Source organism: Triturus cristatus, chromosome 8 (genome assembly GCF_964204655.1).
Source record: "Triturus cristatus chromosome 8, aTriCri1.1, whole genome shotgun sequence".
In the NCBI taxonomy this organism is placed as follows: domain Eukaryota; kingdom Metazoa; phylum Chordata; class Amphibia; order Caudata; family Salamandridae; genus Triturus; species Triturus cristatus.
Window position 1 is genome coordinate 454,093,809 of NC_140591.1, and position 16,823 is coordinate 454,110,631.

Consider the following 16,823-nt stretch of genomic DNA (forward strand, 5'->3'; position numbering starts at 1 on the left):
GCCGCATGGGTGAGGCACATACGGTTCCATGAAAGAGGCAGAGTCACTCGTCACAGACAGTTCCATGGATGAGGCAGCACCTCTCAGCACAGTTGGCCCAAAGGATGATGCAGCGCCTCTCAGCACAGATGACCCCACGGATGAGCCTTCTCCTGTAAAAGCGCATAGTTTTATTGATGAGAGAGCTAAAATTGATACAGAATGCTGCATTGATGAACTGGAGATTAGCTCAGGACGATCCATTGATGAAGCAGTGCCTCTCGGCACAGACATCTCGGACACCTCCGCTGTGGAAGCAGCGCTTCTCGGCACAGACGGCCCCACGGATGGGGCAGTGCCTCTCAGAACAAGAGGCCCCACGGATGGGGCAGTGCCTCTCAGCACAGCACATGCGGCTCCACGGATGGGGCAGTGCCTCTCAGCACAGGCGGCCCCACAGATGGGGCAGCACCTCTCAGCACAGACGGCCCCATGGATGGGGCAGCGCCTCTCAGCACAGACGGCCCCATGGATGGGGCAGCGCCTCTCAGCACAGACGGCCCCACGGATGGGGCAGCGCCTCTCAGCACAGACGGCCCCACGGATGGGGCAGCGCCTCTCAGCACAGACGGCCCCACGGATGGGGCAGCGCATCTCAGCACAGATGGCCAAATGGATGGGGCAGCGTGCCTCAGCACAGACGGCCCCACGGATGGGGCAGCACCTCTCAGCACAGACATCCCCATGGATGGGGCAGCGCCTCTCAGCACAGTTGGCCCAAAGGATGATGCAGCGCCTCTCAGCACAGATGACCCCACGGATGAGCCTTCTCCTGTAAAAGCGCATAGTTTTATTGATGAGAAAGCTAAAATTGATACAGAAAGCTGCATTGATGAACTGGAGATTAGCTCAGGACGATCCATTGATGAAGCAGTGCCTCTCGGCACAGACATCTCGGACACCTCCGCTGTGGAAGCAGCGCTTCTCGGCACAGACGGCTCCACGGATGGGGCAGTGCCTCTCAGCACATGCGGCTCCACGGATGGGGCAGTGCCTCTCAGCACAGGCGGCTCCACGGATGGGGCAGTGCCTCTCAGCACAGGCGGCCCCACGGATGTGGCAGCGCCTCTCAGCACAGACGGCCCCACGGATGGGGCAGCGCATCTCAGCACAGACGGCCAAATGGATGGGGCAGCGCGCCTCAGCACAGACGGCCCCACGGATGGGGCAGCACCTCTCAGCACAGACAGCCCCATGGATGGGGCAGCGCCTCTCATCACAGACAGCCCCATGGATGAGCCCGCTCCTATAAACATGCATAGTTTTATTGAAGAGAAGGCTAAAATTGACACAGAAAGCTGCATTGATGAACTGGAGATTAGCTCAGTACGATCCATTGATGAGGCGGCGCCTGTCAGCACAGATGTCTCCGCTGGGGAAGCAGCACCTCTAAGCACAGATGTCTCCTCTGGGGATGCAACGCCTCTCAGCACAGATGTCTCCGCTGGGGAAGAGGCGCCTCTCAGCACAGACGTCTCCGCTGGGGAAGAGGTGCCTCTCAGCACAGACTTCTCTGCTGGGGAAGCAGCGCCTCTCAGCACAGACGTCTCTGCTGGGCAAGTAGCGCCTCTCAGCACAGACTTCTCAGCTGGGGAAGGAGCGCCTCTCAGCACAGACGTCTGTGCTGGGGAAGCAGCTCCTCTCAGTACAGACGTCTCCTGTGGGGAAGCGGCGCCTCTCAGCACAGACGTCTCCTGTGGGGAAGCGGCGCCTCTCAGCAAAGACGTCTCCTGTGGGGAAGCGGCGCCTCTCAGCACAGACGTCTCCTGTAGGGAAGCGGCGCCTCTCAGCACAGACGTCTCCTGTGGGGAAGCGGCGCCTCTCAGCACAGACGTCTCCTGTGGGGAAGCGGCGCCTCTCAGCACAGACGTCTCCTGTGGGGAAGCGGCGCCTCTCAGCACAGACGTCTCCTGTGGGGAAGCGGCGCCTCTCAGCACAGACGTCTCCTGTGAGGAAGCGGCGCCTCTCAGCACAGACGTCTCCTGTGGGGAAGCGGCGCCTCTCAGCACAGACGTCTCCTGTGGGGAAGTGGCGCCTCTCAGCACAGACGTCTCCTGTGGGGGAGCGGCGCCTCTCAGCACAGATGTCTCCTGTGGGGAAGCGGCGCCTCTCAGCACAGATGTCTCCTGTGGGGAAACGGCGCCTCTCAGCACAGACGTTTCCTCTGGGGAAGCGGCGCCTCTCAGCACAGACGTCTCCTGTTGGGAAGCGGCGCCTCGCAGCACAGACGTCTCCTGTTCGGAAGCGGCACCTCTCAGCACAGACGTCTCCGCTGGGGAAGCAGCGCCTCTCAGCACAGATGGCTCCGCTGGGGAAGCGGCACCTCTTAGCACAGACGTCTCCTGTGGGGAAGCGGCGCCTCTTAGCACAGACGTCTCCTGTGGGGAAGCGGCGCCTCTCAGAACAGACGTCTCCTCTGGGGAAGCAGCGCCTCTCAGCACAGACGTCTCCTCTGGGGAAGCAGCGCCTCTCAGCACAGACGTCTCCTCTGGGGAAGCAGCGCCTCTCTGCACAGACTCCACTATTCAGCTCTTTCCATTACGCACAGATGGTTTTATTGATAATGACTCTATCAGCCCAGATGGCTCCATCAATCAAGAATCATTGATGAGCACAAGCAGCTGTGTCAGTGTGGAGTTGACTGGGCCAGAAACCATGAATAACAAGGTAGGAGTTTAATTTATTTTCTTGATGTCCTGTTAAAGTGTGAAATATCCCCTCATTTATCCAACTTACAACACTGTGTCCACACATGGCACCTAAACATGCCATCCATTTCTGCCCTGTTTCACTGCATCACATCCTGGAGAACAGGGCACACTATTCATGTGAATCCTTGCATCTCGCTATGTCATTGCACAGCATATAAACATCACCGTTTTACTTCTGACCTATCTCACTAAAACACTGCATGGAACACACAACACCTCGAGCATGCCCAGTCATCTCCATATATCACTATATGGAATATAAATATCACACACACCTATATCGCACTGCCTCACTGCATGCGATAAAGAACACCTGGGACATGTTCATCCTTCTCTCCTACTGCAAGGAATATAAACATCAGCACAACCTTCTATCTCACTGCATGCAATAAAGGACACCTGGGACATGTCTATCCTTATATATCACTGCATGGGATATAATCATCACCATACATTTACATCTCCCTGCATGGAATAAAAGACGCCTTGAACATGAACATCCACCTCAATATATATCTGCATGGAATATAAGCATAGCCATATACTTCTATTTCACTGCATCACTGCATGACATAAAGAACAACTGAGACTTCTCAATCCTATCTGACTGTGTCACTTCATGGAATATAACCATCACCATGCACTTCAATTCTATTTCACTGTATCACTGCATGGACTGTAAACATCACCACAACCCTCTATCTCAATGCATTACTGCATCTAATATAGAACACCTGGAACATGTTCATCCTTTTACCTCACTGCATCTCTGCAAAAAATATATACATTACCCCACACTTTCATCTCAATGACTCATTGCATGAAATAAGAATGCCTGTAAAATGTCGATCCTTTTAGCCCACTACAGAAAATATAAACATCACCACACACTTTCTCCCCTTCCATCTCACTGCATGGAATAAGAACTCCTGCGATGTGTCCGTCTGTTTATCCCACTATAGGTAATATGAACATCACCGTACCCTTTCTCCCCTTCTATCTTGCTGTCACTGCATGGAATTTTGAACAATACCATACGCTTCTATCTCACTGTCAAAAACCAAGAAGGGTTCTGGCTCGATTGGCAGCAAGGCCAAACCAAATATCATCAAGAGAACAAAACAAGATGCCAATGCTGCACACGACTCACCTACACTTTAAAGGGTGAACTGAATGAAACAGTAACACTAGCAACCACTTTTTCCGTTGGATTTAATCCATAAAGTGTTTACATTTATATTAACTGCATTTTCAGTTATTAAAACGTGTTCATTACAAAAACAGACAAAATAAACATCATTACCACAACAATATCGACAATTTGACTTAATTTTATACAATTTGACACCAATACAAAAAAACTACACTCAACCATATAAACGTCTCAGTCATACAAATCATCCATCCTCACTAGACAATATACACATTAGGATAATTATAAACAAATAATGTACAAAAAGGCCATCAAATAGAAAAAGCTTAGCATAGTTGTGAATCACTACACTGTATTATTTTTGCAAAGATTGGCCAAAAGCGGAAAATGGTCTACGCGTTTCGAATCCCTTAATGTGCGGGGATTCTCATCAGGACCAACATATAGCTGAAAACAAAACAGAGAAGATGTTTTAATCAAATGACCCCACTCTATTGCGTTGTTGCTGCATGCGTTTGATAGGCTCTTACCTTATACTAAAGCAAGCCAAATTTTTCAACGTTGTCACTACTTCAATCCGTGACCTAAATGCATAAAGGACCAACAAAATGTCACCTCTTCATGTTTCTATGACCAAAACGACGAACCAATTATTACAAAAACAACGACAACAACAAACCATCCTACTTGTGAAGCTGTGGTATGGAATGGAGCTGAGACCAACAGAGTATTCTTACAGCGACGAGTGCTTGGTAAGTCACTGGTCATTTGTCTGTTGAAAGCAAATCTCGACGTTCACGTATTCTAAAAAGCGAACAGCGCTGTCTATCAATATATGCCTTCATAGTATGTATGCGTTGTGCTGATTATTTTTGAGGGTTTTGGTCTTACCTCGACACGTGTGGACATGGAGAGTCAAAAGGTATCCTTTCCTCGCTAATTTGAACAGGGCGACGGGTGCTCCAGAGAGGCAGCCAAATTAGACTGAAGCTGGCGTAGAGAATGAATCTCGGCGTCCACTCAATCTAGAAAGACGAACGGATCAATATGAGCCTACGTATCTAGCTTTTGGTGTTACGAGGCCACCGTAGGGGTAGAGGAATCTTACCTGAAGGAGCGTGAATGCTCATATCTCTTTGCTTCGATAACTGGCCTCAGGACTAATGTGGGCTGAAGGCGGCCATACCCGACAGTCGTGTGGACGTCTTCTGACGTAAGCTAGCTAATGAACTACAAGTCGCATGGGAATTGTAGTTTTTAAGATGAAATCCATGCGTTTCTGTTTTTTTATATATAAAGGCTCCGAAGTTTATTGGAGGGCAAGCTGCCTTACTCCATTTCGGAAAAGTATAAATGCTTGAATCACTTTGCTTGAATCACCGCACTGCAAGCTGGAGAGAGCTGTGAGAGGAGTTTATGTTTTCTTGCAAGAACAAGCAAATGGACTACAGATCTGATGGGATTTGTAGTTTTATATGTGTAACATTATGATTTTCTTAGGAGGAAACTGAGGCAGAAAGATGGAACGAACTTTATCAATGCAAGTAATGAAAGCAACAGATTTGCTAGTTCATAGATTATAGATCTCAGAAAGTTCATTTAATCCATTAATAGACGTGTTGAATTTGATTATAAGCATGGCTTCTCTTTTGAGTAATTTCGCATCCAAGTCGCCGCCTCACTGATCTCGTTCAACTTTCGAAATAACTGTCCATTTGAATTCCTGTTCTGTGTGATTCTTCGAATGCCAATGATTTACCAGTGGGGCATTTTGCACATTCTTGCGAATTCTTGATTTGTGTTGTTGAATTCGATTCCTTACCTCCTGATTGGTCTTTCCAATATAAAGTTTATTACATGGACACCGGATGCCATATACTACAAATTTTGATTTGCAATTGGAAAAGGTCTCATGTTTCCAATGTATGCCATTGTGGGAGAATAGGTTTCCTTCAGTAGTTGAATCGCAACAGACACATGTGCCGCACTTATGATGTCCCTGTATTGGCGGAAGGTTCAGCAGGTCTCTTATATCCGGGCCTTTTGTTCTGGGTAGTGCTGCTCGCACTATCTGATTGGCAATGCTTTTGTCCTTTTTGAATGCAAATAAAGGAATTTCGTTTAATGTTTTGTCCAAGTTCTTCACTAAGTGCCAATTTTGTTTAATGATCTTTTTAAACCAATTGGATGTTGGACCAAACGTAGAAACGCATACAATTCTTTCAGTTTTCAATTTCTCGCGTCTTTCAAGTAAAATTTCACGTGGTGCCCACCAGGCTCGTTTGATGGCTTTTTTCAAGAGCTTTTTCGGATATCCTCTCGCTAGTAAGTTTTCTTTCAGTTTTTCTGCATGGAGAAAATATTCATTCTTAAATGAACAATTTCGTCGAATGCGCAGAAATTGCCCATAAGGCTAGTTTTCTCGTAGACTGCGTGGGTGATTGCTTGAAAAATGCAACGCTTTGTTTCTGTCCGTTTCCTTTTTATATAATGTAGTCATTAGACGTCCATCTGTGGGGTACACCTCCACATCCAGAAATGCCATTTTAGATTTGGAGTAATTCATGCTGAATTGTATGTCAGGTGTTCTATTGTTGAGCCAGTTGAAGAACGCGTGTAGCTTTTCTTCCTCTCCAGTCCAAATCATAAAAACATCGTCGATGTATCGGAGCCAACTGCTGATGGAATCCGCAAAGGGGTTGTTATTGTGGACAAATCGGTCTTCATATTTGGACATATAGAGAACTGCTAATTCCGGGGCAAAGGGACAGCCCATAGCCACGCCTTTGACTTGGTAGAAAAAATCATTTTGAAAGCAAAAATAGTTATTTTTTAAGGCAAAGGTTGCTAGTTCCATGATGAATTGGGTGGGAATTTTCTCAGGTTTGGGTCTACTGTCCAGAAATGTTTGAATGGCAGCTAGCCCTTCATCCTGCGGTATCTCCGTATAAAGTGATGTCACATCTAACGTCACTAAAAAGTGCGTGTTTTCATGAAAAACCATTGTCTCAAGCTTGTTTAGAAAATCGGTGGTGTCCTTTAAATAAGATTTGACCTCGCTCATAAATGGTTTTAAGAAAAAGTCCACAAATTTTGAAATGGGTTCTGTTAATGATTCACACCCGGAGACTATTGGTCTCCCCGGCGGATGGTGTTGGTCTTTATGTACTTTTGGCAGTACGTAAAAAATTGGGGATTCGAGGATGTGTATTTTTCAAATATTCATATTCTTTTTTGCCCAAAAATCCTTGGTCAAAACCTCTTTGGAGCATATGGAACAGTTTGCCTTGTAATTCGCCTGTAGGGTCTTTTGATATCTTCTTATAGCAAAGCTCATTTGAAAGTTGTCTGTTGACTTCTGTTATATAACTTTCCATTGCCCATATAACAATCGATCCGCCCTTGTCGGCTTGTTTTATTATTATCGATGAGTCATTTTTCAAGTCAAGGAGAGCATCTTTCTGAACTCTGGTAATGTTAGGTCTTATATATTTCTTTTTTTGTTTTTCTGCTTCAGTTATTGCTGAAAGAATCACCTTTTCAAAGGTTATGACCTCTTTGGGGACTTTGGTAGATGACGGACAAAACCTTGATTTTTTCTTTAATCCTGTTGTTTCTATGACGTCTCTTATGGGGTTCTCTGAAAAGAAAGTTTTTAACCAAATTTTCTGGCAGAACTCGATAAATTCCGTCTTGAGTTGAACGAAGTTGGTGACTTTGGTTGGGACAAAGGATAAGCCATTTTCCAGTACACTAGACTCTGCGTCTGTTAGAACTTTGTCTGATAGGTTGAAACTTGGTGATGTTTTTAGTTCTTGTAATTTTGGCGCCTTGTTGACATTTCCCATGGCTGATTTGTATATCTGGATCTCCCTCGAGGTTTCCGTTGGCCTCTTCCTAAAACAGGCGGTTGCTGTTGGAAGTTTTGTTGGTAATTGCCTCTTCTATTAAAGTCCGGACGGCTATTGGAGTTGTCTGTCACTTCCACTCGATGAGGATGATGATTCCGAAAAGGTGATAAAGTTATTTCTTGACCTGCCTTGGTAATCTGGCAGGAATTTTCGTGATTCTGGTCTTGAGTAGAAATCAATCTGTAAATAAGGATATGCTTTATCTAATGAAAAATTCTTTTTATCCTTTTCAAATTTGTTACTTTTTAGATTGATTGAGTAGTCTTTAAACTCAGAGATTTCTTTTTCCACTTTCTCTAGAAGAGCCTTTGCATCCGTAATAAGTTGATTTGATTTGATCTCACTTTCCAGAATAGCAATTTCCTCTAATTGCTGTTTGCACAATCTTTGAGCCGTCTCAACTGTAAGGACCATTAGATCCCTACTGCATTTGGTTTCAATTAGGCTGTATCCTTTTTTATAGATAGGATCGTCTGTGAATATAACCGGTACATTGCGGATCTGAAGGCCTCCTGGGATGGTACCGGCTCTCAAATGCTCTATTAGAAAATGACCGTGTAGATCCGTCCTAATTTGTTTTTTCTTTAATCTTATAAGTCTGTCGGATTCATTATTGATTTTGGCTGTAGAGCTCAATGCGGCCGACGCAAACAAAGGTGGATCACTTAGTAGTTTCAAGATGTGTTCTTCACTATATGCAAAGGTGTCATGATCTGTCACAATTTAAACAAACTGAACAAAAACCCAACAACAAACTAACAACCTTTATTGACAACAATGTGAAGACAAACTTCCACCTAACAATTGCAAGATGAGCCCACACCAAGTGGCCACGCATCAACAGTTACAAATAGAAGGATACAATTTCCTTCGAGAAAACCTCGCGGGTATGCACCCGCTAGACAACCTCACTTTTTAGTGACGTTAGATGTGACATCACTTTATACGGAGATAACGCAGGATGAAGGGCTAGCTGCCATTCAAACATTTCTGGACAGTAGACCCAAACCTGAGAAAATTCCCACCCAATTCATCATGGAACTAGCAACCTTTGCCTTAAAAAATAACTATTTTTGCTTTCAAAATGATTTTTTCTACCAAGTCAAAGGCGTGGCTATGGGCTGTCCCTTTGCCCCGGAATTAGCAGTTCTCTATATGTCCAAATATGAAGACCGATTTGTCCATAATAACAACCCCTTTGCGGATTCCATCAGCAGTTGGCTCCGATACATCGACGATGTTTTTATGATTTGGACTGGAGAGGAAGAAAAGCTACACGCGTTCTTCAACTAGCTCAACAATAGAACATCTGACATACAATTCAGCATGAATTACTCCAAATCTAAAATGGCATTTCTGGATGTGGAGGTGTACCCCACAGATGGACGTCTAATGACTACATTATATAAAAAGGAAGCGGACAGAAACAAAGCGTTGCATTTTTCAAGCAATCACCCACGCAGTCTACGAGAAAACTTGCCTTATGGGCAATTTCTGCGCATTCGACGAAATTGTTCATTTAAGAATGAATATTTTCTCCATGCAGAAAAACTGAAAGAAAACTTACTAGCGAGAGGATATCCGAAAAAGCTCTTGAAAAAAGCCATCAAACGAGCCTGGTGGACACCACGTGAAATTTTACTTGAAAGATGCGAGAAATTGAAAACTGAAAGAATTGTATGCGTTTCTACGTTTGGTCCAACATCCAATTGGTTTAAAAAGATCATTAAACAAAATTGGCACTTAGTGAAGAACTTGGATAAAACATTAAACGAAATTCCTTTATTTGCATTCAAAAAGGACAAAAGCATTGCCAATCAGATAGTGCGAGCAGCACTACCCAGAACAAAAGGCCCGGATATAAGAGACCTGCTGAACCTTCCGCCAATACAGGGACATCATAAGTGCGGCTCATGTGTCTGTTGCGATTCAACTACTGAAGGAAACCTATTCTCCCACAATGGCATACATTGGAAACATGAGACCTTTTCCAATTGCAAATCAAAATTTGTAGTATATGGCATCCGGTGTCCATGTAATAAACTTTATATTGGAAAGACCAATCAGGAGGTAAGGAATCTAATTCAACAACACAAATCAAGAATTCGCAAGAATGTGCAAAATGCCTGTTGGAAATTCCCACTCCCACACTGAAGGGGCGATGGTGGACTCCCAACACACGTTCTGTGGTAGCTTGGCTCGAGTGGTCAGGACACAGGCACCGTGCTAAGCATACAATATACCCATACAATAACCATGCGTGCATCCGTTCCAAAAACGACTCTACACCGTAAAAAATTATGAAAATATACTTCTTTATCTTTTTCTCTTAGTTGCTGATTGGGAAAATAAATAAGTCAATCACAATATACAAATTTTTAAATAGTGCAGGTCAAATAAATACTGTTCTGAAGATTCAATAAATAGGGGTGATCATAGATATAAAGGACATAAATACAAGTGCAGGTAAAACAGGCAATTAAATATTCTGAGGCAATAAATACTGTCACCAATAAATATTGTACACCAACAAGTCCTGTGGACCAATAAATATAGTGAAACAATAAATAGGTTAAACACAATAAATACAGTGCCCCCAATAAATAATTAAAAGTATACAGCAACACTCATGTAATCAGATCACTTTTCAATTCCTAAGGGCTGATTTGGCCCAGGCACAGCTTGTAGGGTTGTGGAAGGCTTGAGGGGTACTATTCCCTGGCTGGGACAAGGCTGAGGCCTAAACTGAGGTAGATCAAGGGGGGAATACCAGTGCCCTGGCTTTCTCTCTCCACACAACCTCTCTAGGTTAGTCCCAGTTCACCCCTGGCACAGTCAGGTTGGTTTCAGCACCTCCCTAGCCCCTTAGAGCAGTCTCTCAGGTCTCCACAGGGCCTTAGGCGCCCTCTACTCCACTTACTGCCCTTTTTCTGATGTTCCGACGCCGCTGGAGTCGTGTCGACGCCGTGAGGCGGTTCCGGTTCGGTCTCGGCGGCCTCGGCACAATGTCAGTTCTTGACGACGCCGGTAGGCGGTTCCGGTCCGATGTCGGCGGCCTCGGTTCGACCTCGACCTCCGATTCGACGGCGTCGGGCAGTCTCTACTCGATGTCGACTTCGGGCGGCTCCGGTCCGATGGCGCTCTCGGCTTCGATGACGTCGGCCGGCCTGGCCTCGATGTCGACTTCCGGCGACTCCGGGGTGCGATCCTCACCCCCGACCTCCGGTGCTCCTCTCCTCCGGTTCCGGGCAACTCCGGAGTGCGATCCTCACTCCCGACCTCCGGTACACTTCACCTCGGTCTCCGACGACTCCGGAGGGCGGACTTCACTCCTCCGATGACGCCGCTCACTCGACCTCGGTTAACTTCCTCCTCGACCTCTGGTATTCCTCACGACCTCCGTCGGCGCCCTCTCACGACCTCAGGCGGCTCCGGGTACGACGTCTGCTTCTTCAGTCAGCGCCGCTTCTCCACCTCGGGCTCCAGGTCTCAGGCTACTCGACGCCGGACTCCAGGGAAACCAGTTTCCAGGTCAGGATCTTGCTGCTTTCTGCTTCTAAGGCCTGTTCCTGCTGTCCAGGTCCTTAGGATGAGTTTTTCTGGTTTCTTCCCACACAGGGCTACAGGCTGGGATCCATCAGTAGGGACTAGTATCAAGGGTGGGTTTATGGACCCCACTCCAGGCACAAGTTTCCACCCCTGCTGCTTCACTCCTTCCTCCTTCACTGTTGTGCTGCTCTCTCTTCACCAGTCAGGTGCCAACTGCCTGCTCCAACTGTCAACTCTCTGACTTAGCTTCCCAACATTCTAAAACGCCTCCAACTGTCACAGGGTTCTGGAATGTTCTGGAAGGTGCTGGTAGGTTCCAGTGGGTGCTGGTGATGTCACAGGTGGCCACCATTTTGTGCTCCAGGCCCTCAGACAGAAGTTTCAGGGGTAGGTAAAATGGCTCCCTGAATCTGCAGCCACACGAAAAACGAAAACAAATGAGGGAAAAAGGGCCAAGTCCTACAATGCCCCACTGGTAAATCATTGGCATTCGAAGAATCGCACAGAACAGGAATTCAAATGGACAGTTATTTCGAAAGTTGAACGAGATCAGCGAGGCGGCGACTTGGATGCGAAATTACTCAAAAGAGAAGCCATGCTTATAATCAAATTCAACACGTCTATCAATGGATTAAATGAACTTTCTGAGATCTATAATCTATGAACTAGCAAATCTGTTGCTTTCATTACTTGCATTGATAAAGTTCGTTCCATCTTTCAGCCTCAGTTTCCTCCTAAGAAAATCATAATGTTACACATATAAAACTGCAAATCCCATCAGATCTGTAGTCCATTTGCTTGTCCTTGCAAGAAAACATAAACTCCTTTCAAAGCTCTCTCCAGCTTGCAGCGCGGTGATTCAAGCAAAGTGATTCAAGCATTTATACTTTTCCGAAATGGAGTAAGGCAGCTTGCCCTCCAATAAACTTCGGAGCCTTTATATATAAAAAAACAGAAACGCATGGATTTCATCTTAAAAACTACAATTCCCATGTGACTTGTAGTTCATTAGCTCGCTTACGTCAGAAGACGTCCACACGACTGTCGGGTATGGCCGCCTTCAGCCCACATTAGTCCTGAGGCCAGTTATCGAAGCAAAGAGATATGAGCATTCACGCTCCTTCAGGTAAGATTCCTCTACCCCTACGGTGGCCTCGTAACACCAAAAGCTAGATACGTAGGCTCATATTGATCCGTTCGTCTTTCTAGATTGAGTGGACGCCGAGATTCATTCTCTACGCCAGCTTCAGTCTAATTTGGCTGCCTCTCTGGAGCACCCGTCGCCCTGTTCAAATTAGCGAGGAAAGGATACCTTTTGACTCTCCATGTCCACACGTGTCGAGGTAAGACCAAAACCCTCAAAAATAATCAGCACAACGCATACATACTATGAAGGCATATATTGATAGACAGCGCTGTTCGCTTTTTAGAATACGTGAACGTCGAGATTTGCTTTCAACGGACACAAGACCAGTGACTTACCAAGCACTCGTCGCTGTAAGAATACTCTGTTGGTCTCAGCTCCATTCCATACCACAGCTTCACAAGTAAGATGGTTTGTTGTTGTCGTTGTTTTTGTAATAATTGGTTCGTCGTTTTGGTCATAGAAACATGAAGAGGTGACATTTTGTTGGTCCTTTATGCATTTAGGTCACGGATTGAAGTAGTGACAACGTTGAAAAATTTGGCTTGCTTTAGTATAAGGTAAGAGCCTATCAAACGCATGCAGCTACAACGCAATAGAGTGGGGTCATTTGATTAAAACATCTTCTCTGTTTTGTTTTCAGCTATATGTTGGTCCTGATCAGAATCCCCGCACATTAAGGGATTCGAAACGCGTAGACCATTTTCCGCTTTTGGCCAATCTTTGCTAAAATAATACAGTGTAGTGATTCACAACTATGCTAAGCTTTTTCTATTTGATGGCCTTTTTGTACATTATTTGTTTATAATTATCCTAATGTGTACATTGTCTAGTGAGGATGGATGATTTGTATGACTGAGACGTTTATATGGTTGAGTGTAGTTTTTTTGTATTGGTGTCAAATTGTATAAAATTAAGTCAAATTGTCGATATTGTTGTGGTAATGATGTTTATTTTGTCTGTTTTTGTAATGAACACGTTTTAATAACTGAAAATGCAGTTAATATAAATGTAAACACTTTATGGATTAAATCCAACGGAAAAAGTGGTTGCTAGTGTTACTGTTTCATTCAGTTCACCCTTTAAAGTGTAGGTGAGTCGTGTGCAGCATTGGCATCTTGTTTTGTTCTCTATCTCACTGTGTCACTGCATGGAATATGAACATTACCATTCCCTTCTATCCTTCTATCTCACTGTGACTGCATGGAAGATGAATACTACCATATGCTTCTATCTCACTGTGTCACTGCATGGAATATGAACATTTCCATTCCCTTCTATTCTTCTAGCTCACTGTGTCACTGCATGGAATATGACCAATACCATACACTTCTACCCTTCTATCTCACTGTCACTGCATGGAAGATGAATACGACCATATGCTTCTATCTCACTGTGTCACTGCATGGAATATGAACATTACCATATACTTCTATCCTATCTCTGTGTAACTGTATGGAATACGAGCATTATCATACACTTTTATACTTCTATCTCGTTGTCGCTGCATGGAATATGAACAATACCATATCCTTCTATTTCGCTCTGTCACTGCATGGAATATAACATTACCATACACTTCCATCCTCCTATCTCACTGTGTCACTGCATAGAATATGAACATCACCATACACTTAATCCTTCTATCTCACTGTGTCGCACATAGATTTAAGTATGCCTCAAACAGGTCTATCCATCTCAATATATCAGTGTATACATTATAGACTTCACTAAACACGTCTATCCTTCTGCTTCACTGAATGAAATAAAGCACACTAGAGACATGACCTTCTACCTGCATGCAAAATAAACTGATCCACTTATTTCTCTCACTATGTCACTGCATGGAATAGATCAGTTGCGGCTAGCAATACATAAATATGGTAGGTCGCGATGGCACACAACTAGCCATAGATGCAGCTACCGCCCGTCGCAGCACTTCTCTCCCAGCGATGGTGGTGTCCATGAGCAGGAAAGGTGGCACTTCCCTTTGTGCCCACTGGAACGCAAAACCAACCAATCCTGGAGCTTCTCTCATGCTGTTTTCAGCATGAGAAAAGCTCCAGGATTGGTTGGTGTAGGCTAACCCAGAGCTCATTTTTAGGCTGGGTGGTGTGTCAGCAATCCCCCGGCTGTTTCACAGCCCTGGGATGCCTAGGACTACTCACCTTTTCGAACTGGCCCTCACAAGACAGCTGGCAATCTGACGTGCGAACTGGCAGGGGCAGCAGTCATCCTGCTATCACAGGATTCAGCCCCGCCTTCACACTCATGTGATCTGGACCAGAGGCAAAATAAATGGCTTTACTCTGCCATTTTATTTATTTTTGTTTGTCTGCTGTGCTTAAGGCAGGCGGGGCAATGCTCCTCTGCCCTTTAGGAGGAACCAACCCTTGGAATATATACATCACCGACATACTCTGTGATTGCCCAGCGGTAATTGCCTTTTTGTTATGTTTTTACACGTGCGTACCCCTGTGGCCCTCCCTACTGTGTCCACAGGCATTTCACCCCCTATAACTGCAGCACTGTTTGAGTAAGCAATGTAATACAGGCAGCAAAATGTCAGTTGGGGCAGGCCAAAGTGCGCATACCACCATACACTTCTGTGTTTCCCACTGTATTTCTGCACGTAAAAAAGGACACACCAGACATGTATGTTTTTCTGTTGTGGCTTTTTGTTTGAGCCACTCGAGCACAGTCTACTCTTTCGTCTCACTGTAACACTGCTTGTAATATAAAATATTCCCACTCATTTCAATACTTCTCTCATGCATGATACCAAGAACCTCTCAGTGTGTCACTGCATGGAATATGAACATTACCATTCCCTTCTATCCTTCTATCTCACTGTGACTGCATGGAAGATGAATACTACCATATGCTTCTATCTCACTGTGTCACTGCATGGAATATGAACATTTCCATTCCCTTCTATTCTTCTAGCTCACTGTGTCACTGCATGGAATATGACCAATACCATACACTTCTACCCTTCTATCTCACTGTCACTGCATGGAAGATGAATACGACCATATGCTTCTATCTCACTGTGTCACTGCATGGAATATGAACATTACCATATACTTCTATCCTATCTCTGTGTAACTGTATGGAATACGAGCATTATCATACACTTTTATACTTCTATCTCGTTGTCGCTGCATGGAATATGAACAATACCATATCCTTCTATTTCGCTCTGTCACTGCATGGAATATAACATTACCATACACTTCCATCCTCCTATCTCACTGTGTCACTGCATAGAATATGAACATCACCATACACTTAATCCTTCTATCTCACTGTGTCGCACATAGATTTAAGTATGCCTCAAACAGGTCTATCCATCTCAATATATCAGTGTATACATTATAGACTTCACTAAACACGTCTATCCTTCTGCTTCACTGAATGAAATAAAGCACACTAGAGACATGACCTTCTACCTGCATGCAAAATAAACTGATCCACTTATTTCTCTCACTATGTCACTGCATGGAATAGATCAGTTGCGGCTGATTCACAGCCCTGGGATGCCTGGAACTACTCACCTTTTCGAACTGGCCCTCACAAGACAGCTGGCAATCTGACGTGCGAACTGGCAGGGGCAGCAGTCATCCTGCTATCACAGGATTCAGCCCCGCCTTCACACTCATGTGATCTGGACCAGAGGCAAAATAAATGGCTTTACTCTGCCATTTTATTTATTTTTGTTTGTCTGCTGTGCTTAAGGCAGGCGGGGCAATGCTCCTCTGCCCTTTAGGAGGAACCAACCCTTGGAATATATACATCACCGACATACTCTGTGATTGCCCAGCGGTAATTGCCTTTTTGTTATGTTTTTACACGTGCGTACCCCTGTGGCCCTCCCTACTGTGTCCACAGGCATTTCACCCCCTATAACTGCAGCACTGTTTGAGTAAGCAATGTAATACAGGCAGCAAAATGTCAGTTGGGGCAGGCCAAAGTGCGCATACCACCATACACTTCTGTGTTTCCCACTGTATTTCTGCACGTAAAAAAGGACACACCAGACATGTATGTTTTTCTGTTGTGGCTTTTTGTTTGAGCCACTCGAGCACAGTCTACTCTTTCGTCTCACTGTAACACTGCTTGTAATATAAAATATTCCCACTCATTTCAATACTTCTCTCATGCATGATACCAAGAACCTCTCAGACATTTCTCTATCCTTCTATTTCACTCCACCTCTGCATGGAATAAAGAGCAGGTGCTGGCTCTAGTGCCTTCTGTTCCTGGAGATTTCTCATCAGTCAGTAAGCCTGCAGACTGGTACATTCGGTTTTATG

General features: G+C 45.0%; 1 protein-coding gene across 1 annotated transcript in view; it reads left to right on the forward strand.

The window, feature by feature from the left end:
• The first annotated feature begins 471 nt into the window (after nucleotides 1–471).
• The window catches only part of LOC146802312 (uncharacterized), a 53,733-nt gene continuing 37,381 nt past the window's right edge, over nucleotides 472–16,823 (forward strand). Inside the window, exon 1 of the mRNA XM_085623744.1 lies at nucleotides 472–2,706. Within this exon, the coding sequence (XP_085479870.1) occupies nucleotides 472–2,706 (2,235 nt within the window). The remainder of the gene's footprint in view (nucleotides 2,707–16,823) is intronic.